The 27,761-nt window shown below is 42.7% G+C and overlaps 1 protein-coding gene across 5 annotated transcripts in view; it reads right to left on the reverse strand.

The window, feature by feature from the left end:
- The window catches only part of LOC110491633 (alpha-1,6-mannosylglycoprotein 6-beta-N-acetylglucosaminyltransferase B), a 57,659-nt gene that overhangs the window by 22,722 nt on the left and 7,176 nt on the right, over positions 1 to 27,761 (reverse strand). For 3 of the 5 annotated variants that reach the window (XM_036946502.2, XM_036946501.2, XM_090202230.1), the window contains 8 exons: positions 23,485 to 23,614; positions 23,184 to 23,314; positions 17,214 to 17,278; positions 16,873 to 17,046; positions 10,063 to 10,230; positions 8,387 to 8,556; positions 7,913 to 8,044; positions 7,564 to 7,697 (listed from right to left, as the gene is read on the reverse strand). In XM_036946502.2, the coding sequence (XP_036802397.2) occupies positions 7,564 to 7,697; positions 7,913 to 8,044; positions 8,387 to 8,556; positions 10,063 to 10,230; positions 16,873 to 17,046; positions 17,214 to 17,278; positions 23,184 to 23,314; positions 23,485 to 23,614 (1,104 nt within the window). Of the gene's footprint in view, positions 1 to 3,260; positions 3,684 to 7,563; positions 7,698 to 7,912; positions 8,045 to 8,386; positions 8,557 to 10,062; positions 10,231 to 16,872; positions 17,047 to 17,213; positions 17,279 to 23,183; positions 23,315 to 23,484; positions 23,615 to 27,761 lie in introns of those variants that run through there. The other 2 variants (XM_090202233.1, XM_090202231.1) reach the window with 1 other exon arrangement.

The raw sequence follows: 27,761 nt of genomic DNA on the forward strand, positions 1-27,761 counted from the left end.
TATAAGGTAGTAGTTGCGGTATTGTTAGCTAGATTACTCGTTGGTTATTACTGCATTGTTGGAACCAGAAGCACAAGCTTTTCGCGACACTCGCATTAACATCTGCTAACCATGTGTATGTGACAAATAAAATTTGATTTGTGTCTAATATGTCTAATATGCCTAATAAATCTATTGTGCCTAATAAGTCTAATATGCCTAATAAATATATTGTGCCTAATAAGTCTAATATGCCTAATAAGTCTAGTGTGCCTAATGTGTCTAATATGCCTAATGTGTCTAATATGCCTAATGTGGCTGACAAGACTAATATGCCTAATATGTTTGATATGCCTAATGTGTCTAATGTGTCTAATGTGTCTAATATGTCGAATACTGGATGTCTAATATACCTAATGTGTGTAACATGTCTAATACTAAATGTATAATATGCCAAATGTCTAATATGTCTAATGTGCCTAATAAGTCTCATATGCCTAATAAGTCTAATACACCTAATGTGTCGAATGTGTCTAAAACTAAATGTCTAATATGCTTAATGTGTCAAATATGTCTAACACTGTATGTTTAATGTGCCTAATGTGTCTAATATGTCTAATGTGTCTAATACTGGATGTCTAATATACCTAATGTGTGTAACATGTCTAATACTAAATGTATAATATGCCAAATGTGTCATATGTCTAACACTGTATGTCTAATGTGTCAAATATTTTATGTCTAATATGCCTAACTTGTCAATATGTCTAATGTGTCTAATGCTGTGTGTCTAATGTGTCAAATATGTCTCAGAATGTATGTCTAATATGCCTAATACTGTATGCCTAATATGCCTAATGTGTCTAATATGCCTAATAGGTCTAACATGCCTAATAGACATATTTGGCACATTATACATTTACTAACACTGTATGTCTAATGTGTCAAATATTTTATGTCTAATATTTTACCTTTATTTAACTAGGCAAGTCAGTTAAGAACAAATTCTTATTTTCAATGACGGCCTAGGAACAGTGGGTTAACATCATATTAGCCTAATGTGTCTAATATGTCGAATATGCCTAATAAGACTAATATGTTTGATATGCCTAATATGTCTAATACTGGATGTCTAATATACCTAATGTGTCTAACATGTCTAATACTAAATGTATAATGTGCCAAATATGTCTAATACTGTATGTCTAATGTGTCATATTTTATGTCTGATATTTTACCTTTATTTAACTAGGCAAGTCAGTTAAGAACAAATTCTTATTTTCAATGACGGCCTAGGAAGTGGGTTAACATCATATTAGCCTAATGTGTCTAATATGTCTAATATGCCTAATAAGTCTAATATGCCTAATACGTCTAATAAGTCTAATAAGTCTGTGTCTAATAAATTGAGTGTGTCTAATATGGTCTAATATGCCTAATAAGTCTCATATGCCTAATGTAATAGTGTCTAATACTATATGTCTAATATGCCTATAGTGTCTAATACTGTATGTCTAATATTCCTGTAGTGTCTAATACTGTATGTCAAATATGCCTAATGTGTCTAATATACCTAATGTGTCTAATGTGTTTAATATTGTATGTCTAATATGCCTAACTTGTCAATATGTCTAATGTGTCTAAAACTGTATGTCTGTTATGCCTAATGTGTCTAATATGCCTAATAAGTCTAATATGCCTAATGGTGTCTAATATGTCTAATATGCCTAATTTGTCTAATGTGTCTAAGATGTCTAATGTGTCTAATATGCCTAATAAGTCTAATATGCCTAATAGTGTCTAATATGCCTAATTTGTCTAATGTGTCTAATAATGTATGTCTAATATGCCTAATGTGTTTATTATGTCTAATGTGTCTGTGTTTAATATGCCTAATGTGATTAATATGTCTAATACTGTATGTCTAATATGCCTAATGTGTCTAATACTGTATGTCTAATATGCCTAATGTGTCTAATATGTCTGTGTGTCTATGTGCAGCTGGAGATGCCAAAACTGTCAGGACAGGAGGAGACTATAACAAACAGCATTAGTACAGGAGAACGACAGAAAGATGTGGGAAAAAAGGTTGTTTTGGACCGGCGATGTCGACATCAGGGGCCAAGAATGCGGGTAGTGACAGTTGAGTAATAACATTGGGAGCGTCTCGATGGGCCGACGTGAAAGGAGAGAAACAGACATAAATCACATGATGATGGAAATAAAAACTATTCTTAGGGGTTAGTGTCAGTGTGTTTGGATAGGCCATACACTTTGACTTCACACAGCTTCTCAGATTCATCCTAACAGAACAGAGAGAGGGAGGTGTGAGAGATGGGATATTTATTTTAAGAAATACAAGAATGTGTCTGTGAATGTGTGTGTGTGTGTGTGTCTGCGTATTAGTCCACATGTGTCAGTCCGTCTGTCCCCCCCAACAGTTGTTTAAAAGACCCTGCCAAATAACTCTCTCCTGTCTCCTAACTCCTCCTCACAACTGTGAAGAAGGTCCTCTCTGGGTGAATAACAGCCTAATTTATCCTAGCTTCTCTCCAACACTCCTCCACAAGCACACCAGATGCGTAGCACCTCCATTCATCATCTTAGTGGGCTCACACCAACACAGCAACATGAATCATGATCAATATGGAAAATGGTGCAAATAGGGGAGCGATGGTTAGATAGAACCATTGCTTTCGACAGACAGACACACAGACACACACAATAACCAATGCCTTCCCAAAGGCCCTGACACTCAACAGATCCTTTCTAGCACTTCAAAGCCCCATCGACACCACCTCTAATCCCTTTCTCCCTCCGTCTCTTCCTCTCTCTGAGCTGCCATCGCCGCGGGCAACATCCCTCTTGCCGCACGAGCAGCACAAATAAACAGCAGCGTTCTTGCCTGTGGGAGTGGTCTGGACTGTTCGGCGCTCTCCAGCTTGTCTCAGTCTAGTCGGAGTGGGAGAGATGACTAGGAAGTGTTTGAGAAGATTTTGGGAAGGGCAAGGGCTCACGTTTATTTAACCTGTTCTTAATCCTCTAAGTCTGCAGACATATGAAGTCTCCTTTGTGGAACATACATCAGCACTGCCATAGTTAATAACACTCCCACAGTGTGTCACCACTGTTGGTCTCTAAATGGTAAAGCCCAACCCTAAATACAGACGCATACACACACGTGCGTGCACGCATGAACACATACACAAACAAACACACACAAATGCAAAAAAAACTAACAGACTTACATATACAGTACCAGTCAAAAGTTTGGACACATCTACTAAGGGTTTTTCTTTATTTTGACTATGTTCTACATTGTAGTGAAGACATCAAAACAATATTGAAGACATCAAAACCATGAAATAACACATATGGAATCATGTAGTAACCAAAAAAGTGTTAAACAAATCCAAAAATATAGTAGCCACCCTTTGCCTTGATGACAGCTTTGCACACTCTTGGCATTTTCTCAACCAGCTTCACCTGAAATGCTTTTCCAAAAGTCTTGAAGGAGTTCCCACATATGCTGAGCACTTGTTGGCTGCTTTTCCTTCACTCTGTGGTCCAACTCATCCCAAACCATCTCAATTGGGTTGAGGTCAGGTGATTGTGGAGGCCTGGTCATCTGATGCAGCACTCCGTCACTCTCCTTCTTGTTCAAATAGCCCTTACACAGCCTGGAGATGTGTTAGGTCATTGTCCTGTTGAAAAACAAATGATAGTCCTAAGCCCAAACCAGATGGGATGTCGTATCGCTGCAGAATGCTGTGGTAGCCATGCTGGTTAAGTGTGCCTTGAATTCTAAATAAATCACTGACCGTGTCACCATGCTTCGCGTTGGGAACCACACATGCGGAGATCATTCATTCACCTACTCCGCGTCTCACAAAGACACGGCGGTTGGAACCAAAAATCTAAAATTTTACTCATCACACCAAAGGACATATTTTCACCAATCTAATGTCCATTGCTCGTGTTTTTTGGCCCTAGCAAGTCTCTTCTTATTATGGTGGCCTTTAGTAGTGGTTTCTTTGCAGCAATTCAACCATGAAGGCCTGATTTACACAGTCTCCTCTGAACAGTTGATGTTGAGATGTGTCTGTTTCTTGAACTCCGTGAAGCATTTATTTGGGCTGCAATCTGAGATGCAGTTAACCCTAACTTATCTTCTGCAGCAGAGGTAACTCTGGGTCTTTCTTTCCTGTGGCGGTCCTCATGAGAGCCAGTTTCATCATAGCTCTTGATAGTTTTTACTGACCTTCATGTCTTAAAGTAATGATGGACTGTCATTTATCTTTGCTTATTTGAGCTGTTCTTGCCATATAATGGACTTGGTCTTTTACCAAATAGGGCTATCTTTCTGTATACCACCCATACCTTGTCACAACACAACTGATTGGCTGAAAGAAATTCCACAAATTAACTTTTAATTGCTTCTGAATCTGCATTGCTTGCTGTTTGGGGTTTTAGGCTGGGTTTCTGTATAGCACTTTATGACTTCGGCTGATGAAAAAAGGGCTTTATAAATACATTTGATTGATTGAACAATCAATTGAAATGCATTCCAGGTGACTAACTCATGAAGCTGGTTGTGAGAATGCTAAGAGTGTGCAAAGCTGTCGTCAAGGCAAATGGTGGCTACTTTGAAGAATCTCAAATATAAAATATATGTTGATTTGTTTAGCACTTTCTTGGTTCCTACATGATTCCATAGAGTGCTTTTTCATAGTTTTGATGTCTTCACTATTATTCTACAATGTAGAAAATAGTAACAATAAAGAAAAACCCTGGAATGAGTAGGTGTGTCCAAACTTTTGACTAGTACTGTATAACAGGGTTCATTTTGTTTCCACTTGCCACTGCAGAGATAGTGGCGCAAAAAAAGTATTTAGTCAGCCACCAATTGTGCAAGTTCTCCCACTTAAAAAACTATGACAGACAAAATTAGGAAAATAATCCAGAAAATCACATTGTAGGATTTTTAATGAATTTATTTGCAAATTATGGTGGAAAATAAGTATTTGGTCACCTACAAACAAGCAAGATTTCTGTCTCTCACAGACCTGTAACTTCTTCTTTAAGAGGCTCCTCTGTCCTCCACTCGTTACCTGTATTAATGGCACCTGTTTGAACTTGTTATCAGTATAAAAGACACCTGTCCACAACCTCAAACAGTCACACTCCAAACTTCACTATGGCCAAGACCAAAGAGCTGTCAAAGGATACCAGAAACAAAAATTGTAGACCTGCACCAGGCTGGGAAGACTGAATCTGCAATAAGCAGCTTGGTTTGAAGAAATCAACTGTGGGAGGCCCGTCTGAAGTTTGCTAGAGAGCATTTGGATGATCCAGAAGAAGGGAGAATGTCACATGGTCAGATCAAACCAAAATTGAACTTTTTGGTAAAAACTCAACTCGTCGTGTTTGGAGGACAAAGAATGATGAGTTGCATCCAAAGAACACCATACCTACTGTGAAGCATGGGGGTGGAAACATCATGCTTTGGGGCTGTTTTTCTGCAAAGGGACCAGGACGACTGATCCGTGTAAAGGAAAGAATGAATGGGGCCATGTATCATGAGACTTTGAGTGAAAACCTCCTTCCATCAGCAAGGGCATTGAAGATGAAACGTGGCTGGGTCTTTCAGCATGACAATGATGAATGACAAACACACCGCCCGGGCAACGAAGGAGTGGCTTCGTAAGAAGCATTTCAAGGTCTTGGAGTGGCCTAGCCAGTCTTCAGATCTCAACCCCATAGAAAATCTTTGGAGGGAGTTGAAAGTCCGTGTTGCCCAGCAACAGCCCCAAAACATCACTGCTCTAGAGGAGATCTGCATGGAGGAATGGGCCAAAATACCAGCAACAGTGTGTGAAAACCTTGTGAAGACTTACAGAAAATGTTTGACCTCTATCATTGCCAACAAAGGGTATATAACAAAGTATTGAGATAAACTTTTGTTATTGACCAAATACTTATTTTCCACCATAATTTGCAAATAAATTCATAAAAAATCCTACAATGTGATTTTCTGGATTTTTTTTCCTCGTTTTGTCTGTCATAGTTGAAGTGTGCCTATGATGAAAATTACAGGCCTCTCATATTTTTAAGTGGGAGAACTTGCACAATTAGTGGCTGACTAAATACTTTTTTGCCCCACTGTATGTATTCAATGTTTATGTATTCCTATTGGTTGGTTGAATTGACATATTAGTCAGGTGTTATGTTATTTGCTACGCTTGCAGATAGGGGGAGATTGTGAAATTTGGCCTTGTGTTTAATGTTATTGTCCTGCTGAAAGGTGAATTCATCTCCCTGTGTCTGGTGGAAAGCAGACTGAACCAGGTTTTGTAATGGATTTCCACAAAATATAACACTTTGCATTCAGGACAAAAAGTGCATTTTTTGGCAGTATTAATTTAGTGCCTTGTTGCAAACAGCATGCATATTTTCGAAAAACTGTATTCTGTACAAAAAAATAAAAATGTGAAAATTCCACCAGACACTGGGAGATGAATTCACCTTAAGACTCTGTCAATTAGGTTAGTATTATGGAGTAACTACAATTTTGTTGATCTATCCTCAGTTTTCTCCTATCACATTGGCGGTTTCCTTCCTCTCTGGCAACTGAGTTAGTAAGGACACCTGTGTCTTTGTAGTGACTGGGTGTATTGATCCACAGTGTAATTAATAACTTCACCATGCTCAAAGGGATATTCAATGTCTGATAAAACATTTTTTTTTACCCATCTACCAATAGGTACCATTATTTGAGAGGCATTAGAAAACCTCCTTGGTCTTTGTGGTTGAATCTGTGTTGGAAATTCACAGCTCAACTGAGGGACCTTACCGATAATTGTATGTGTGGAGATGAGAGATGAAGTAATCATTCAATAATCATGTTAAACACTATTATTGCACACAGAGTGAGCCCATGCAACTTAATATGTGGCTTGTTACGCACATTTTTACTCCTGAACTTATTTAGGCTTGCCATAAGGGGTTGAATACTTGTTGATTCAAGACATTTCAACTTTTCATTTGTAAACATAATTTCACTTTGACATTATGGGTACTGTGTGTAGGCCAGTGACCAAAAATCTCAATTGAATCCATTTTAAATTCAGGCTGTAAGACAACAAAACGTGGAAAAAGGGGTGTGAATACTTTCTGAAGGCACTGTATATATACAGTAAATGTGTGTGTGTGTGTGTGTGTGTGTGTGTGTGTGTGTGTGTGTGTGGTACGTGTTAGATATTTCTGGCTTCCTTGGATGTGTTTTGTATGTTATTGCTGTAAGAGCGAGCTAGCAAGCATGCTCTAATTGTAACGGCCGCATTAGCTCCCTGCTAATTCACAGTTATTCCCATGCTAACAGACAAATCTGCAGCCATCAACATACTGTTGTCCTGCACATCTAATGTGCTTCCTTGTGTCTACCGTCAGAATAAACACCAATCAACTGGGATCTCTGGCTGAGCATTCCTTTCTTTAAAAACACAATGCAAGAGAGTTAGTTACACATCTGTTACACGTACGATCACATCTGTTAACCCACCCATACACATACAGTATACTCACGGAACATGGTCATGTACTGCAGTGGCTGTAGACGCCAGCTTCCCCATAGCGTGTTGTAACCATGGCTACGGGCATACGTCCCTAGGTTGAAAGCCGGTTCCGTACCAAAAGAGTCAAGGATTCGGAAGCGGCATCTGGAGAGAGGAAGAAATGTATCATCATAGGAATATTTCATTGTGTTGAACTGTATCTTATGTGACTTGAAATTATGTGGAAAAACTGTCTTGAATCTAGTACTTACGAGTTTGCTTCATGGTAATTACATGGTAATGATATATATTGTTACAGTACCTTGGAATAAGGCTCATTTAATCCAACATGTTAACAAAAGTAACCAAAGTGCCATTACTGGTAGTGATTGAAGGCCAGCCCCATGGCTCCCTGGAGATGGGCTAGGCCGTGGTAGTCTGTATAGATGAGGTCAAAGGGCAGGGGCATCTGGATGGGGCAGCTTCCTTTGCCCGGGGCTGCACCTATCACACTGCTCCACCAAACACAAACAAACACTCTGTGATGGTGAGATAGAACTCAAAGTGACAATGCATTGTGAGAGCTTTAAGTTGTCAAAGGATGATGATTATTCATGATTAGATCAGTCTTCAATAAATTTCAATGGATATGCAAAGCCATGATGATGTTGTTGGATATCAAGGTACTAGACATATTTTATTAAAAGGTGTGTAAAGCACACCTTGAATCCTGTACTTCTGGCTTGCCTTCCTGGTTATGGGTTCACTTAATATGGCCGCTGACCCATCCATCACAGAACATTGACTTGAATGGGGATTCCCATTATAGTAATTCTATTTCTATGGTGTGTTACCTGTGCAGGTGGTTCTGGGAGGTGGTAAAGGTCAGATTGTGACCCAAGATGAAGAGAGAGGCACTGAGGTCAGCCCACTGCACCAGCTCTCCCAGAGGCCCCCCTTGATCCACCATGGCCCCGAACCGCTGGCCCGCACTCCCAGACAGGACCCCTGGGTAGAGCAGGACCTAGAGAGGGGGAGAACATGGAGGTGGAGGAAGATGATTACTCATGATTAGATCAGTCTTCATTACATTGAAATGGATACGCGAAGCCACAATGATGTTGGATATCAAGGTATTAGAAATATTTCTAGCACCTGGGAGCACATGCAGAAATAACTTTTAAAACACAGCCTTTTTGAGTATATAGAGGTTTTATCACTTCAATATTACACATTCAACAATCATCCCACCAGCATATCAGCGCAAGCACTATGACTAACCTAAGGAATAGTAACTAAAAATAATTGAAGACATACAGTTGAAGTCGGAAGTTTACATACACATAGGTTGGAGTCTTTAAAACTAGTTTTTCAACCACTCCACAAATTTCTGGTAAACAAACTACAGTTTTGGCAAGTCGGTTAGGACATCGACTTTTAGTCATTTTCCCAACAATTGTTTACAGACAGATTATTTCACTTATAATTCACTGTATCACAATTCCAGTGGGTCAGAAGTTTACATACACTAAGTTGACTGTGCCTTTAAACAGCTTGGAAAACTTCAGAAAATTATGTCATGGCTTTAGAAGCTTCTGATAGGCTAATTGACATCATTTGAGTCAATTGGAGGTGTACCTGTGGATGTATTTCAATGCCCACCTTCAAACTCAGTGCCTCTTTGCTTGACATCATGGGAAAATCAAAAGAAATCAGCCAAGACCTCAGAAAAATAATTGTAGACCTCCACCAGTCTAGTTCATCCTTGGGAGCAATTTCCAAACGCCTGAAGGTACCAGGTTCATCTATACAAACAATAGTACGCAAGTATAAACACCATGGGTCCACGCAGCCATCATAGCGCTCAGGAAGGAAACGCGTTCTGTCTCCTAGAGATGAACGTACTTTGGTGCCAAAAATGAAAATCAATCCTAAAACAACAGCAAAGGACCTTGTGAAGATGCTGGAGAAAACAGGTACAAAGTATCTATATCCACAGTAAAACGAGTCCTATATCCACATAACCTGAAAGCCTGCCCAGCAAGGAAGAAGCAACTGCTCCAAAACCGCCATAAAAAAGCCAGACTACGGTTTGCAACTGCACATGGGGACAAAGATCGCACTTTTTGGAGAAATGTCCTCTGGTCTGATGAAACACAAATAGAACTATTTGGCCATAATGACCATTGTTATGTTTGGAGGAAAAAGTGGGAGGTTTGCAAGCCGAAGAACAACATCCCAACCGTGAAGCACGGGGGTGGCAGCATCATGTTGTGGGGGTGCTTTGCTGCAGGGAATTTTTACTAGGATTAAATGTCAGGAATTGTGAAAAACTGAGTTTAAATGTATTTGGCTAAGGTGTATGTAAACTTCCAACTTCAAGTGTATGAAAATATTACAGCAGGAGATAGGGGGATTATAAATATAGATGCAGTATGTGGGAGTTTGAAATCGAATGAACTTCAAAGTATGTTAACCCCATAGAATGACATTAGAAGTTAATTTAATAGGATCTCTGTGGTTAACCCACCCTATTCTGCAGTGAAGTCGTCTTTGTGGTGTTCTCTCGTATCCTGTGTCCCGCCTTTATCCAGCATGTAGACAGCCTCTCCACCCTGGACCGGATGAACCTTCCTGCAGGACCCTGAATTCCACCAAACACCTCATACAATGGCCTCAGAGTCGTCCGGACCTCTGCCTGTGTGAAATAAAAAGGGATTATTGAACAACAATATTAAAGCAGTACGAAAGTAGTGTATGCAAGTTAGAATTAGGTAAAATAATTTGATTGAGGTATGGCTTGCATCCAAATATGAAAGGGGCAAAAGTTATCTTGGCCAACATTAAGGAGGCTCTTATAAATCATTGACTCAAAAACATCCCAACCCCTGCTCAGGAAACTCATCCCACTGTGGTAAGCTCGTCCCATAATGTTATTTCAAATACCACAAAAATGGATACCCCTGCTGTATTCAAATTGCATAGAGTTGGGTTGATACATATCAACGCACAAAGTTTGACGTCAAAGATGGACCTTCATGATATTTGGGTGAATGACATGAGCCTGGAGATTTTGGTTCTCACAGAGACTTGGACAAATGGCTCGATCCCGGATAAGGACATTGCTGATTACCACATCTTCAGGTGTCACAGACTGAAAGAAGGGGGAGGGTGGCTATATAAGTGAAATCAACTCGTGGCATCAAGTTCTCTAAATATCACCCCCAAAAAATGTGCTTTTGGTTTTTGATATGTCCATAAGCCAAAATACACAACTATCTGTTGATGGCATTTACCCCCTTCTTCAAGCCCTCACAATTTGGTTGTTGATCATTGCTAGACAACAATCTTCAGGTCTCGCAATAGATTTTCAAGCAGATTTAATTCAAATCTGTAAATCGGCCACTCAGGAATATTCACTGTTTTCTTGGTAAGCAATGCCAGTGTAGATTTGGCCTTGTGTTTTAGGTTATTGTCCTGCTGAATGGTGAATTCATCACCCAGTATCTTGTGGAAAGCAGACTAAACCAGGTATTCCTCTAGGATTTTGCCTGTCCTTAGCCCCATTCCGTTTCTTTTTTGTCCTGAAAAGCTCCCCAGTCCTTAACGATTACAAGCATACCCATAACATACCCATAACATGATGCAGCCACCACTTTGCTTGAAAATATGGAATTCTCAGTACTCAGTAATAGGTTGTATTGGATTTGCCCCAAACATAAATGTCACACCCTGATCTGTTTCACCAGTCTTTGTGCTTGTCTCCACCCCCCTCCAGGTGTCGCCCATCTGCCCCCTTATCCCCTGTGCATTTCTTTTTTTATTTTTTTTATTTTTTTGAATTTTTACCCCTTTTTCTCCCCAATTTCGTGGTAGACAATTGTTGTAGTAGCTACTATCTTGTCTCATCGCTACAACTCCCGTACGGGCTCGGGAGAGACGAAGGTTGAAAGTCATGCGTCCTCCGATACACAACCCAACCAAGCTGCACTGCTTCTTAACACAGCGCACATCCAACCCGGAAGCCAGCCGCACCAATGCGCCGGAGGAAACACTGTGCACCTGGCCACCTTGGTTAGCGTACACTGCGCCCAGCCCGCCACAGGAGTCGCTGGTGCGCGATGAGACAAGGACACCCCTACCGACCAAGCCCTCCCATCTCCTCCCAGGGAGCCACCATTGGAAGACATGAGGAGTTACTTCAAGGTCTTATGGAAGGATTCCAGACCTTGGCGGAACACCAGGACATGCCTTCAACACATTGCTGGAGCAATTCCTGCCCCGGGACGTCTTCCTGCGGGCTTGGGAAAAGCCCGGACCTTTCCGCCGTTCTCACGGAGTACCAGGAACCTCCGGGAGGTTTTCAGCAAGGCCCATGCCACCTCGCTTCCTCCGCATTGGCCCTATGACTAAGTCATTGACCTTCTCCCGGGCACTAAATCACCTCGGGGGCAGCTTTATTCCCTGTCAGGGCGGAGACCAAGGCGATGGAGATGTATATTGAGGACTCCCTGGCTACAGGGGGTATCAGTCCTTCTGCCTCCCCGCCGGCACTTTCTGCCTTCCCCACCGGGGCCCGAATGACCTCACGGTTAAAAATCGTTACCCACTTCCACTCCTCGCCTCGGCTTTCGAGCCTCTCCAGGGGCTACCATCTTCTCCAATTTGGACCTCCAGAACGCCTACCATCTGGTATGGATATGGGAAGGGGATGAGTGGAAATCCCTGGACTTTGTCACTGGTCTCCCCCCTGTCTGATGGCAACACAGTAATCCTTAACGTGGTGGACCGGTTTTCCAAAGCCGTCCATTTTATTCCTCTCCCCCAAGCTACCCTTAGCCAAGGAGATGGTGCAGCTCATGGATCCATGGACTTCCGATGGACATGGTCTCTGACCGGGGTCCTCAGTTCTCATCCTAGTTCTGGAAGGTGTTCGGCATGCTGATTGGGTCATCGACCAGCCTGTCCTCCGGGTTCCACCCCCAGCCTAACAGCCAGTCGGAGCGAGCCAATCAGGCTCTTCACTGCCTCGTGTCCGCCAATCCCCCCACCTGGAGCCAGCAGCTCGTGTGGGTAGAGTACGCCTGCAACATCCTCCCTTGCTCAGCCCCTCGCATTTTGAGTGCTCCCTGGGATATCAGCCCCCGCTCTTCCAGGAGCAAGAGGTCAACATACCCTCGGCCCAGATGTTTGTCCGCCGCCATCACCGTACCTGGAAGAGAGCCCGGTTGGCTCTTCTCAAGACCACCCCCAGGTATCGACGACAGTCAAAACACCACCGGTCCCCAGCTCCCCGTATAGTCTCAGGCAGAGGGTATGGCTGTCCACTCGGGATCTGCCCCTCCGGGTAGAGTCCCGCAAACTGTCCCCACGTTTTATCGGCCCTTTCCCCATCTCTTTGATTCTTAGCCCCTCTGCTGTTCGTCTTCTGTTGCCCTGTACCCTCTGCATACATCCCACTTTTCATGTGTCTAGGATTAAACCTATATCTCACAGCCCTTTGTCTCCTATTTCCTGGTTCTGACCATTCTGCCTGCCCTAACCCTGAGCCTGCTTTCAATCTTGTACCTGCCTGACTCTGACCTGATCACGAACCTCTGCCGGTCCTCTACCTGCCCTTTGCCTGCCCAGGATTTATAATCAATTATCTGAGAACTATACTATCCACCTCCTATGTCTGCATCTAGGTCATATCCTGAGTGGTAATAATACAACTTTGTATTCAGGGCAAAAAGTGAATTGCTTTGCCACATTTATTGTACATTGTTGTAAACAGGATGCATGTTTTTAATATTATTCTGTACAGGCTTTCCTCTTTTCACTCTGTCGATTAGGTTAGTATTGTGGAGTAACTACAATGTTGTTGATCCATCCTCAGTTTTCTCCTATCACAGCCATTAAACAATGTTTTAAACGCTGTTTCCTTCCTCTCCGGCAACTGAGTTAGAAAGAATGCCTGGGCCTCCCGAGTGGCGTAGTGGTCCAAGGCACTGCATCGCAGTGCTAGCTGTGCCACTAGAGATCCTGGATCGAGTCCAGGCTCTGTCGCAGCCGGCCGCGACCGGGAGGTCCGTGGGGCGACGCACAATTGGCCTAGCGTCGTCCGGGTTAGGGAGGGCTTGGTCGGTAGGGATGTCCTTGTCTCATCGCGCACCAGCGACTCCTGTGGCGGGCCAGGCGCAGTGCGCGCTAACCAAGGTTGCCGGGTGCACGGTGTAGCCTCCGACACATTGGTGCGTCTGGCTTCCGGGTTGGATGCGCGCTGTGTTAAGAAGCAGTGCGGCTGGTTGGGTTGTGTATCGGAGGACGCATGACTTTCAACCTTCGTCTCTCCCGAGCCCGTACGGGAGTTGTAGCGATGAGACAAGATAGTAGCTACTACAACAATTGGATACCACGAAATTGGGGAGAAAAAGGGGTAAACAAAAAAAAAAAGTTTGTAGAAATGTTGAAAAACATTCTGTGTGTGTAGGTAAGTCAGTGACAATAAAAATCTACATTTAATCAATTTAAATTCAGACTGTAACACAACAAAATGTGGAAAAAGTCAAGAGGTGTGAATACTTTCTGAAGTCACTGTAGATGTAATTTTTTTCCCCACAAGCTTTTCTTCATGATATGTGTTACTCTGACTTCTCCTCTATTAGCTGCATGCCTGACCCTGAATTAGCTCTAGAATTGTTCTCATTCATTTTCTCTCTCTGGCAGAAAAACAGTCCCTGTAAACGCCTTAGAGTAAGAAATAGAACACATTCTTGGTTCTCTATAGAACTTTCAGATCTAGTTATGCTGACAAATCAAGAAATGCTGACTCCGTAGCTGATTGGCAGCTTTTTCGGCAATTGAGAAATAGATGCACTTCCTCAAAGAAAGCTTGTGGTGAAATTTCGAAAATGTTGGAAAACAGTTAATGCACTGTAGCGTGGAAATTCCTCTCCTTCCCTAACTAAGCAAGTTGTCAGACTGGCATCATTACTGAGAAAGATGAGATAAATAGTGCTTCTAAAATCAGCATTTTATCTCGGCAGGCTTTATAATTTGAAAGAAATTGTGGTTTAATTGACCCTGGTCAGACAGTCGACTGCCTGCCCATTTCCCAGCCTCTAGTTGGCTCGATGGAAGTACCGTCAACTTCTGGTGAATCTTTGTTTTCATTCCAACAACTTTCTACTTGTAATGAGCCAGACGCCTTGCGCAATATTGATGTAAAAAACACTGGGGCTGATTTGCTTGACCCTTTCTTGCTGCAGCTTTCGGCTCCTCTGATTGCAGAATCTTAAACACACATTTTTAACCTTACAATTATTTCTGTACCATCCCCAGGGTCTGGAAGGCAGCCCATATACTCCCCCTTCACAAAGGTGGTGACCTGTGCGACCAACATAATTATTGTCTGGTGTAAAGGAGTCAGGTTTGTTGGCCTCCTTACTCGCACAAGCTTTTTCAGCTCTGCCCACACATTTTCTATGGGATTGAGGTCAGGGCTTTGTGATGGCCACTCCAATACCTTGACTTTGTTGTCCTTAAGACATTTTGCCACAGCTTTGGAAGTATGCTTGGGGTCATTGTCCATTTGGAAGACCCATTTGCAAACAAGCTTTAACTGATGTCTTGAGATGTTGCTTCAATATATCCACACAATTTTCCTACCTCATTGTGCCATCTATTTTGTGAAGTCCACCAGTCCCTCCTGCAGCAAAGCACCCCCACAACATGATGCTGCCACCCCCGTGCTTCACGGTTGGGATGTTGTTCTTCAGCTTGCAAGCCTCCCACTTTTTCCTCCAAACATAACAATGGTCATTATGGCCAAATAGTTATATTTGTGTTTCATCAGACCAGAGGACATTTCTCCAAAAAGTACAATCTTTGTCCTCGTGTGCAGTCATAGTCTGGCTTTTTTATCGCGGTTTTGGAGCAGTGGCTTCTTCCTTGCTGAGTGGCCTTTCAGGTTATGTCGATATATGACTTGTTTTACTGTGGATATAGATACTTTGTACCTGTTTCCTCCAGTATCTTCACACGGTCCTTTGCTGTTGTTCTGGGATTGATTTGCACTTTTGGCACCAAAGTACGTTCATCTCTAGGAGACAGAACATGTCTCCTTTCTGAGCGATATGAGAGCTGCGTGGTCCCATGGTGTTTATACTTGCGTACTATTGTTTGTACAGATGAACGTGGCACCTTCAGGCATTTGGAAATTGCTCCCAAGGATAAGCCAGACTTGTGGAGGTCTACAATTTTTTTCTGAGGTCTTGGCTGATTTCTTTTGATTTTCCCATAATGTCAAGCAATGAGGCACAGAGTCTGAAGGTAGGTGTTGAAATATATCCACAGGTAGACCTCCAATTGACTCAAATGATGTCAATTAGCCTATCAGAAACTTCTAAAGCCATGACATAATTTCCCAAGCTGTTTAAAGGCACAGTCAACTTAGTGTATGTAAACTTCTGACCCACTCGAATTGTGATACGTGAAATAATCTGTCTGTAAACAATTGTTGGAAAAATTACTTGTCATGAACAAAGTAGATGTCCTAACCGACTTGCCAAAACTGTAGTTTGTTAACAAGAAATTTGTGGAGTGGTTAAAAAACAAGTTTTAATGACTCCAACCTAACTGTATGTAAACGTCCGACTTCAACTGTATATATAGTGTCATTGTCATTTATTGATGTGCTCAAGCTGCAACAAACACTCAAACTGGACAATTTTATCTCAATCTCTTCATTCAAAGACTCAATCATGGACACTCTTACTGACAGTTGTGGCTGCTTTGCGTGATGTATTGTTGTCACTACCTTCTTGCCTTTGGGCTGTTGTCTGTGCATGTACCATGTTTTGTGCTGCTACTGTACCATGTTTTGCTACTGCCATGTTGTGTTGCTACCATGATGTTGTCATGTTGTGTTGTCATGTGTTGCTGCCTTGCTATCTTGTTGTCTTAGGTCTCTCTTTATGTAGTGTTGTCTCTTTTGTCATGATGTGTGTTTTGTCCTTTATTTTTATTATATTTTTTTTTTATCCCCCATCCCCGAAGGAGGCCTTTTGCCGTCATTGTAAATAAGAACTTGTTCTTAACTGACTTGCCTAGTTAAATAAAGTTTCAATAAATACATGCAGGGCTCATCTGCAAAAGAGACAGTGGTCTCAGCATGACTCTGTGCTTGAATAAAAGGTTAAATAAAAAATAATAAAAGATCATTTCATATCTCGACAAAAGGCTACTAAAACTGTCAGCATATGTTCAGTGACATACATACAAACATTGTTTTTTCCATGACAGATTTTGATAGTCATAATACCTATGCCAAGTGACATTCAACCTGTTCTAAAGCTACCTTCTCTTTGTGGGTGTGTGGTTGCTGGTGCCATGGTGGTACTGAATGGTTTCTTCCAGGGTGTGGGGGACAGAAGTCTTCTCTCTCACTCAGGTAGGTCAGGATGGAGCAGGTGGTACCATCCACCCCGTAGAAAGCATAGCAGAGGTCTGAGTCCCAACGGGCTTGCAGGAACTGGGAATGTAACGCCAAAGTGTTTGTGTTCGAAAAGAAAGAGATCGAGACAGAAAAATAGGTTTGGGACAACAGTAACAGGAGAAATGTTGACTTCATGGGCCCAACAACAAGAACAGATTTAGCATTTACAAGATTAACTGTCAACTAATTGTGTTGTGACTCACCGCAACTTTCTCAGCACAGTGGGGATACACAGGGTCCTCGGGCACCTCACAAACCTCACGGAGACCTGACAAAAGAGATTGTGATATTATATACAGTGGGGCAAAAAAGTATTTAGTCAGCCACCAATTGTGCAAGTTCTCCCACTTAAAAAGATGAGGCCTGTAATTTTCATCATAGGTACACTTCAACTATGACAGACAAAATTAGAAAAAAAATCCAGAAAATCACATTGTATGATCTTTTTATGAATTTATTTGCAAATTATGGTGGAAAATAAGTATTTGGTCAATAACAAAAGTTTATTTCAATACTTTGTTATATACCCTTTGTTGGCAAGGACGCATGACTTTCAACCTTCGTCTCTCCCGAGCCCAAGATAGTAGCTACTAAAAACAATTGGATACCACGAAATTGGGGAGAAAAACAGGGTCAAATTCAACAAAAAAATGATCTATGACATAGCCAATGAATATATAGCACAACTTTGGATTTCCCCCCATCTCATAATGAAATGGTTCAGACCTTTAGGATGTTTTGACCAACTCAGAGTTAGCTTCTCTTCTTCTCCCGCTACGACCATGCAGTGCGGGGAGCAAAAGTGATTGCTGTCCTCATTATTAAATTAGCAACTTTACCCTATATATGTAAAAATGACCATATACAGTTCATTTGGAAAGTATTCAGATCCCTTGACTTTTTCCACATTTTGGTATGTCACAACCTTATTCTAAAATTGATTAATTTAGCAGATGTTATTGGGGGTGTAGCAAAATGCTTGTGTACCTAGCTCCAACAGTGCAGTAGTATTTAACAATTCACAACAACACACACAAATCTAAAAGTAAAAGAATGTAATTCAGAAATATATATCTATTAGGACGAGTAATGTAGTGGCATTGACTAAAATACAGTAAAATAGTATACAGTATATACATATGAAATGAGTAAAGCAGTATGTAAACATTATTAAAGTGACTTGTGAGTCCATGTCTATGTATATGGGGCAGCAGCCTCTAAGGTGCAGGGTTGAGTAACCGGGTGATGATTATTTAACAGTCTGATGGCCTTGAGATAGAAGCTGTTTTTCAGTCTCTCAGTCCCAGCTTTGATGCAGCAGTTTGTTGATTCAACGTACAATTGTACGGCAAAAGCTGCAATAGGATTATGAATTTCCTCAACATTTGGGCATATAGCTGAACCAACATACAGTGTTGCCTTCCAAAGGCAAACATGAGTTAGTAATTTGACTCAAGTTTTTATACTCAATATGAGCAAAGTTTGTTGAGTGAAACTTTTTTTGAACACACATTAGCTGAATTTGGTGTCCTTTCAAAGTCTACCCAACTCAGAATAACGCTGATTGAGCAATTGGTTAAATTGGCTTTTTTACAGTGTAGCATTCTATAGCATGAGAAGAAACCCACTGTGTTCCCAAAGAGGCCCCTTCCCGTAAGCACTCCACCTTCTTCCCCCTAGTGTCAATCACACACACACACACACACATAAATGTCAAACATACACACCTAACCCACCTGCCTACCCCACCCCAAACATTCTCCTTTACAATGCAGACCATGCCAAAACACACAGGCCTTAGCTGTGTAAAACAACCTTGTAAAACGGGCAGAAAATAAAATAAAATCCCAGTCACAGCCAAGGTGCGAAGCCCGAAAAAGCTGATGAGAAGATGAAAAAAAATCAGCATCTGAAAAAACACGCGTACGAGTCAACAGGCCATTGAAAGGACTCCTGGGTAATTTGATCGCTCTTTATGGGGTCTGAGGTAATGTGAGGGGAAGAGAGGCGGGTCGGGAAGGAGGGTGGGCTGCTCGTGGTGAGAAGTGTGTGTGTGTGGGGGGGGGGGGGGGGGGGGGGGTGGCCTGCGTTGTATGAATCACCTTATTCAGGGTTTGTGAGCATTCACTTTCTCTTCGCTCTCCCTCTCCCTCCTCCTCTCTCTTTCATTTGCTCTCCCTCTCTCTCTCCCTCCATCCCTCTATCCCTTTCTGCCTCCCTCCCCAGCTCCCTCCATCCGTCCTCACGTGGCAGGGTCGGCCAGTAACCCGACTCCCACCTGACACCTCTCCGGGGGGGGACGGGGACGTAAACCTTTTCCTACTGGCGGGTGCTCCACACACACACACACACCACCATGCACACACACACACACTCCGCCAGCATAGCTAGCTCTCTGGGACTTGTTAAACCCCTTATTCATCAGCCTTAAGGACTCCCTCCATCATATTCACCTGTAGTCTCTCACCTTTGACCCCTACTGGCCAACGACCATCCCTTCTAGAATCCCAGGCTATTAACTTCACTATGTTGTTAATCTTTGAACTTGAACTATTGTACAGCCCTGAACTGCGGCCTCGAGTAACAATATCAGAGTCCCTCCAGCCAATCTCTAAAGCACTATAGTCAACCAATAGTTTTATTGTGGTGTAATGGGGAGACTGGCTGCATTGGCTTAATCAGGTGCCAACTCCAACAAAAGCATGTAGTCATTGTATCTTCACTAATGCGTTATGATATGATACATTATATGCTATGTTACTGGTATGACGTTCTACGATAATATATATACACTGAGTGTACAAAACATTAGGAACACCTTTCCATGACATTTTTGGCCATCAAGGAAAACGCTATGTCTGGCGCAAACCCAACACCTCTCATTATCCCGAGAACACCATCCCCACAGTGAAGCATGGTAGTGGCAGCATGCTGTGGGGATGTTTTTCATCAACAGGGACAAGGAAACTGGTCAGAATTGAAGGCATGATGGATGTCGCTAAATTTCTATTTTATTTTTGTCACCTTTATTTAACCAGGTAGGCTAGTTGAGAACAAGTTCTCATTTACAACTGCGACCTGGCCAAGATAAAGCAAAGCAGTGCGACACGAACAACAACACAGAGTTACACATGGAATAAACAAGCGTACAGTCAATAACACAATAGAAAAAAAAGAAAGTCTATATACAGTGTGTGCAAATGGCGTGAGGAGGTAGGCAATAAATAGGCCATAGTAGCAAAGTAATTACAATTTAGCAGATTAACACTGGAGTGATAAATGAGCAGATGATGATGTGTAAATAGAGATACTGGTGTGCAAAAGAGCAGAAAAGTAAATAAAAACATATGGGGATGAGGTAGGCAATACAGTTGGACTATGTACAGCTGCAGCGATCGGTTAGCTGCTCAGATAGCTGATGTTTAAAGTTAGTGAGGGAAATATAAGTCTCCAGCTTCAGCGATTTTTGCATTTTGTTCCAGTCACTGGCCGCAGAGAACTGGAAGGAAAGGCGGCCAAAGAAGGTGTTGGCTTTGGGGATGACCAGTGAGATATACCTGCTGGAGCGCGTGCTAAGGGTGGCCAGTGAGCTGAGATAAGGCAGAGCTTTACCTAGCATAGATTTATAGATGACCTGGAGCCAATGGGTCTGGCGACAAATAAAGTGCCTTGCGAAAGTATTCGGCCCCCTTGAACTTTGCGACCTTTTGCCACATTTCAGGCTTCAAACATAAAGATATAAAACTGTATTTTTTGTGAAGAATGGGACACAAGTGGGACACAATCATGAAGTGGAACGACATTTATTGGATATTTCAAACTTTTTTAACAAATCAAAAACTGAAAAATTGGGCGTGCAAAATTATTCAGCCCCCTTAAGTTAATACTTTGTAGCACCACCTTTTGCTGCGATTACAGCTGTAAGTCGCTTGGGGTATGTCTCTATCAGTTTTGCACATCGAGAGACTGAAATGTTTTCCCATTCCTCCTTGCAAAACAGCTCGAGCTCAGTGAGGTTGGATGGAGAGCATTTGTGAACAGCAGTTTTCAGTTCTTTCCACAGATTCTCGATTGGATTCAGGTCTGGACTTCGACTTGGCCATTCTAACACCTGGATATGTTTATTTTTGAACCATTCCATTGTAGATTTTGCTTTATGTTTTGGATCATTGTCTTGTTGGAAGACAAATCTCTGTCCCAGTCTCAGGTCTTTTGCAGACTCCATCAGGTTTTCTTCCAGAATGGTCCTGTATTTGGCTCCATCCATCTTCCCATCAATTTTAACCATCTTCCCTGTCCCTGCTGAAGAAAAGCAGGCCCAAACCATGATGCTGCCACCACCATGTTTGACAGTGGGGATGGTGTGTTGCTTTTACGCCAAACATAACATTTTGCATTGTTGCCAAAAAGTTCAATTTTGGTTTCATCTGACCAGAGCACCTTCTTCCACGTTTGGTGTGTCTCCCAGGTGGCTTGTGGCAAACTTTAAACGACACTTTTTATGGATATCTTTAAGAAATGGCTTTCTTCTTGCCACTCTTCCATAAAGGCCAGATTTGTGCAATATACGACTGATTGTTGTCCTATGGACATAGAGGGACGGCCAGGTCTTGGTAGATTTGCAGTGGTCTGATACTCCTTCCATTTCAATATTATCGCTTGCACAGTGCTCCTTGGGATGTTTAAAGCTTGGGAAATCTTTTTGTATCCAAATCCGGCTTTAAACTTCTTCACAACAGTATCTCGGACCTGCCTGGTGTGTTCCTTGTTCTTCATTATGCTCTCTGCGCTTTTAACGGACCTCTGAGACTATCACAGTGCAGGTGCATTTATACGGAGACTTGATTACACACAGGTGGATTGTATTTATCATCATTAGTCATTTAGGTCAACATTGGATCATTCAAAGATCCTCACTGAACTTCTGGAGAGAGTTTGCTGCACTGAAAGGGGCTGAATAATTTTGCATGCCCAATTTTTCAGTTTTTGATTTGTTAAAAAAGTTTGAAATATCCAATAAATGTCATTCCACTTCATGATTGTGTCCCACTTGTTGTTGATTCTTCACAAAAAAATACAGTTTTATATCTTTATGTTTGAAGCCTGAAATGTGGCAAAAGGTTGCAAAGTTCAAGGGGGCCGAATACTTCCGCAAGGCACTGTATGTAGCGAGGGCCAGCCAGCTAGAGCATTCAGGTCGCAGTGGTGGGTGGTATAAGGGGCTTTGGTAACAAAATGGATGGCACTGTGATAGAATATAGGGAAATCTTTAAGGAAACCTGTTTCAGTCTTCCAGACATTTGAGACTGGGACAGAGGTTCCCCTTCCAGCAGGACAATCAATGACCCTAAGCATACTGCTAAAGCAACACTCGAGTGGTTTAAGGGGAAACATTTAAATGTCTTGGAATGGCCTAGTCAAAGCCCAGACCTCAATCCAATTGAGAATCTGTGGTATGACTTAAAGATTGATGTACACCAGCGGAAACCATCCAACTTGAAGGAGCTGGAGCAGTTTTGCCTTGAAGAATGGTCAAAAATCCCAGTAGCTCGATGTGCCAAGCTTATAGAGACTGTAATTGCTGCAAAAGGTGGCTCTACGAAGTAATGACTGTCTTATTTCTTGTTTGTTTCACAAAAATATATATTTTTTGCATCTTCATGTTGTGTAAATCAAATAATACAACCCCCCCCCCAAAAAAAAAGATATATATTTTTATTCCAGGTTGTAAGGCAACAAAATAGGAAAAATGCCAAGGGGGGTGAATACTTTCACATGCCACTGTAATGTTTGGTATACTCAGTGTATAATAATATATGCCATTTAGCAGACGGTTTTATCCAGAGCAACTTACAGTCATGCATGCAGACATTTTACATGCGGGTGGCCCCAGTGGAATCAAACCCACGACGCTTGGTGTTACAAGCGCCATGATCTACCATCTGAGCAACACAGGATCCAATTGTAATTATAGGTCTCTCTGTTATGATAAGCTTCTCTAGCTAATGTTATATGATGTAGTTCCAATGTGGTTCCAAGTTTGGGGTTTGATTCCTGCATGGCCCCTCTGTACTGTAAGTTGCTTTTGATAATAAATGTATGCCTACTAAAGAACCATATTGTATTATTACTAGTTAGAGAAAGGCTATGACCAGTGCTGGTTGTGGTCCTACCTGTCTGCGGTCTGTGGTCGTCTTGTGGTCGTGGTGTGTGGGGCTGATGACCGAGGCTTTCCAGCTTCTGGGCCATTCTCTGTAACTCTCGCTCCACGGACCGCACCAAGCCCTCCTGGTCCTGCCGGAGACTGGGTGACCACACAATTACGCACATACACACCCACATGAGACTCACCAGAAAAATGCAGTTTCAGTGCTGTGTGTCTGATATAATGTTGAATTTATGTATTGAATATCCAATAACATGATTTTAACTACTTTGTCTGAGTGTGGATGTGTGTTAGGAGTGTAGATGTACCTTTGCAGAAGGTTAATAAGTTCTTCTTTAGCAGGCTGGGGAGTGTCTCTCTCCCTCGCTAGCCGCTGCACCTGAGAGCTCAGAGCCTCTAAGCGTAGAGCCAGTCTTCGCACGCTGTTACCATGGTGACCTGGGGGATGATTGACAGCACAGAAAGTTGATATTATACACGGAGTGTACAAAGCATTAGGAACACCTGCTCTTTCCATGACATTGACTGACCAGGTGAATCCAGGTGAAAGCTATGATCCCTTATTGATGTCAGTTGTTAAATCCACTTAAATAAGCGTAGATGAAGGGGAGGAGACAGGTTAAATGTTTTTTAAGCCTTGAGACAATTGAGACATGAATTGTGTATGTGTGCCATGCAGAGGGTGAATGGATAAGACAACATATTTAAGTGCCTTTGAAGGAGGTATGGTAGTAGGTGCCAGGCGCACCGGTTTGAGTGTGTCAACAACTGCAACACTGCTAGGATTTTCATACACAACAGTTTCCCGCGTGTCTCAAGAATGGTCCACCACCCTAAGGACACCCAGCCAACTTGACACATTTGTGGGAAGCACTGGAGTCAACATGGGCCAGCATCACTGTGGAATGCTTTCGACACCTTATAAAGTCCATGTCCCAATGAATTGAGGAGGTTCTGAGGGAAAAAGGGTGTGCAATTCAATATTAGGAAGGTGTTCCTAATGTTTTGTGCACTGAGTGTATGTACACTGCTCAAAAAAATAAAGGGAACACTAAATGAACACATCCTAGATCTGAATGAATTAAATATTCTTATTAAATACTTTTTTCTTTACATAGTTGAATGTGCTGACAACAAAAATCACACAAAAATGATCATGGGTTGATAAATTTGATTTCCATTGGAGGTCTGGATTTGGAGACACTCAAAATTAAAGTGGAAAACCACACTACAGGCTGATCCAACTTTGATGTAATGTCCTTAAAACAAGTCAAAATGAGGCTCAGTAGTGTGTGTGGCCTCCAAGTGCCTGTATGACCTCCCTACAATGCCTGGGCATGCTCCTGATGAGGTGGCGGATGGTCTCCTGAGGGATCTCCTCCCAGACCTGGACTAAAGAATCCGCCAACTCCTGGACAGTCTGTGGTGCAACGTGACGTTGGTGGATGGAGCGAGACATGATGTCCCAGATGTGCTCAATTTGATTCAGGTCTGGGGAACGGGCGGGCCAGTCCATAGCATCAATGCCTTCCTCTTGCAGGAACTGCTGACACACTCCAGCCACATGAGGTCTAGCATTGTCTTGCATTAGGAGGAACCCAGGGCCAACCGCACCAGCATATGGTCTCACAAGGGGTCTGAGGATCTCATCTCGGTACCTAATGGCAGTCAGGCTACCTCTGGCGAGCACATGGAGGGCTGTGCGGCCCCCCCAAAGAAATGCCACCCCACACCATGACTGACCCACCGCCAAACCGGTCATGCTGGAGGATGTTGCAGGCAGCAGAAAGTTCTCCACGGCGTCTCCAGACTCTGTCACGTCTGTCACGTGCTCAGTGTGAACCTGCTTTCATCTGTGAAGAGCACAGGGCGCCAGTGGCGGATTTGCCAATCTTGGTGTTCTCTGGCAAATGCCAAACGTCCTGCACGGTGTTGGGCTGTAAGCACAACCCCCACCTGTGGATGTCGGGCCCTCATACCACCCTCATGGAGTCTGTTTCTGACCGTTTGAGCATACACATGCACATTTGTGGCCTGCTGGAGGTCATTTTGCAGGGCTCTGGCAGTGCTCCTCCTGCTCCTCCTTGCACAAAGGCGGAGGTAGCGGTCCTGCTGCTGGGTTGTTGCCTTCCTACGGCCTCCTCCACGTCTCCTGATGTACTGGCCTGTCTCCTGGTAGCGCCTCCATGCTCTGGACACTACGCTGACAGACACAGCAAACCTTCTTGCCACAGCTCGCATTGATGTGCCATCCTGGATGAGCTGCACTACCTGAGCCACTTGTGTGGGTTGTAGACTCCGCCTCATGCTACCACTAGAGTGAAAGCACCGCCAGCATTCAAAAGTGACCAAAACATCAGCCAGGAAGCATAGGAACTGAGAAGTGGTCTGTGGTCACCACCTGCAGAACCACTCCTTTATTGGGGGTGTCTTGCTAATTGCCTATAATTTCCACCTGTTGTCTATTCCATTTGCAAAACAGCATGTGACATTTATTGTCAATCAGTATTGCTTCCTAAGTGGACAGTTTGATTTCACAGAAGTGTGATTGACTTGGAGTTACATTGTGTTGTTTAAGTGTTCCCTTTATTTTTTTGAGCAGTGTATATAGTCAGGATCTATTCCGTTACCATGTGACCAGAGTCTCTCTTTCTTTGGTCAGGTCACATGGTCAGGGGAAATCCTGGCCCTGATCTGGTAACATACTGTATTGCACAGTAAAAGAGCATACCCATGGAATATAATATTCACATCCTTTTTCACAGTCCATGTTATAATGGCACAGTGAGAAATACACTGAATTCTGAGACATGGACAAATAATGTCATGAATCAAACATTCCAAATGGAAACCCCTGTACGGACCACCTGTACACACATCATATTGTAAATGTCAAAGCCAATCAGGCCCTGTCCTAAAATAAAATATCAGATTGCATCATTACCATCAACAGATTACGTAACGCCATCTATTTTAGTTGAATTGAGTGATTATGGTCGTCCATTTTCCATATTACATGCACCTAGTGCAAGGATTTTCATTTATTTTTTACGGTGAGACTGAAATGTTCAATATGCCTATTTTAGGACAGATGGCAAAGAGTCATAATTCCTGGCATGAAAATATTGTTGGAGTGGTAACTGGAGCTCTTCACATAATTACGCTATTCTCACGTGGCTTTGTGGTTTCAGAACCCCCCCCCCCGCCCCCACACACACACACATGCAGGAACGACACCCGAGCATACCCACACACACATGGGCACACACACATAGACACACTCCTAGACATAAGTGAATGTTTACACAGACGCCATAACGGGTAACGCTGGCCCTTGACTCAACTTGATGACATCAACCTCAGTTCTAAAGTCATATTGAGGTCAGGTTGATTTCAACATTCTCGCCCTAACACTGTCATTTCATATCAGTCAGAGATGCAACTTTTACTGTAAGACATTGCCCATCATCATGTGTAGTGCTCTTTGTACACTATGCTCTAGTGTATGCCAAAACACATTGCAACATGAGTGGTCTCAATATTGATGCCTTGTATGAAACTAGGCCATTTGAATTCTCTGCTGGATCCCCCCCAAAATGTGGATGACCTATGCTCCCAACAGAAGGTAAAAAGAGTTTACTGTGAGAGAAAGTACTTACTATGACACAATAAAAAGAGGCGATTTAGAAAGAACACCCATGATATATTATACTGAATCTACCATAACTACGTCCTTTTACAAGCATTTTTTTGTTTTCAGGCTACACTCCTACATGTTCCAAAAGTGTTCTTAAGCTATCCCCATAGGATAACCATTTTTGGTCCCAGGTAGAACTCTTTTTTGTTCCAGGTATAAAGGCAACATGTAAAGTGTTGGTCCCATGTTTCATGAGCTGAAATAAAAGATCCCAGAAAAGTTCCATACGCACAAAATAGCTTATTTCTTTCAAATTTTGTGGGTAAGTTTGTTGACATCCCTGTTAGTAAGCATTTCTCCTTTGCCAAGATAATCCATCCACCTGACAGGTGTGGCATATCAAGAAGCCGATTAAACACCATGATCATTACACAGGTGCACCTTGTGATGGGGATAATAAAGGCCACTCTAAAATGTGCAGTTTTGTCACACAACACAATGCCACAGGATATCTCAAGTTCTGAGGGAGCGTGCAATTGGCATGCTGACTGCAGGAATGTCCACCAGAGCTGTTACCAGAGATTTGAATGTTAATTTATCTACCATAAGCCACCTCCAACGTCATTTTAGGGAATTTGGCAGTGCGTCCTACCAGCCTCAGAACCGCAGACCACATGTAACCACACCAGCCCAGGACCTCAACATCCGGCTTCTTCACCTGCGGGATCGTCTGAGACCAGCCACCCAGACAGCTGATGAAACTGTAGGTTTATACAACCAAAGAATTTCTGCACGAACTGTCAGAAACCGGCTCAGGGAAGCTCATCTGCGTGCTTGTTTTCCTCACCAGGGTCTTAACCAGACTGCAGTTCGGCATCTTAACCGACTTCAGTCGGAAAATGCTCATCTTCAATGGCCACTGGCACGCTGGAGAAGTGTGCTCTTCAC

This window comes from Oncorhynchus mykiss, chromosome 16 (genome assembly GCF_057628025.1).
Source record: "Oncorhynchus mykiss isolate SJ-2025 chromosome 16, ASM5762802v1, whole genome shotgun sequence".
Taxonomy (NCBI): domain Eukaryota; kingdom Metazoa; phylum Chordata; class Actinopteri; order Salmoniformes; family Salmonidae; genus Oncorhynchus; species Oncorhynchus mykiss.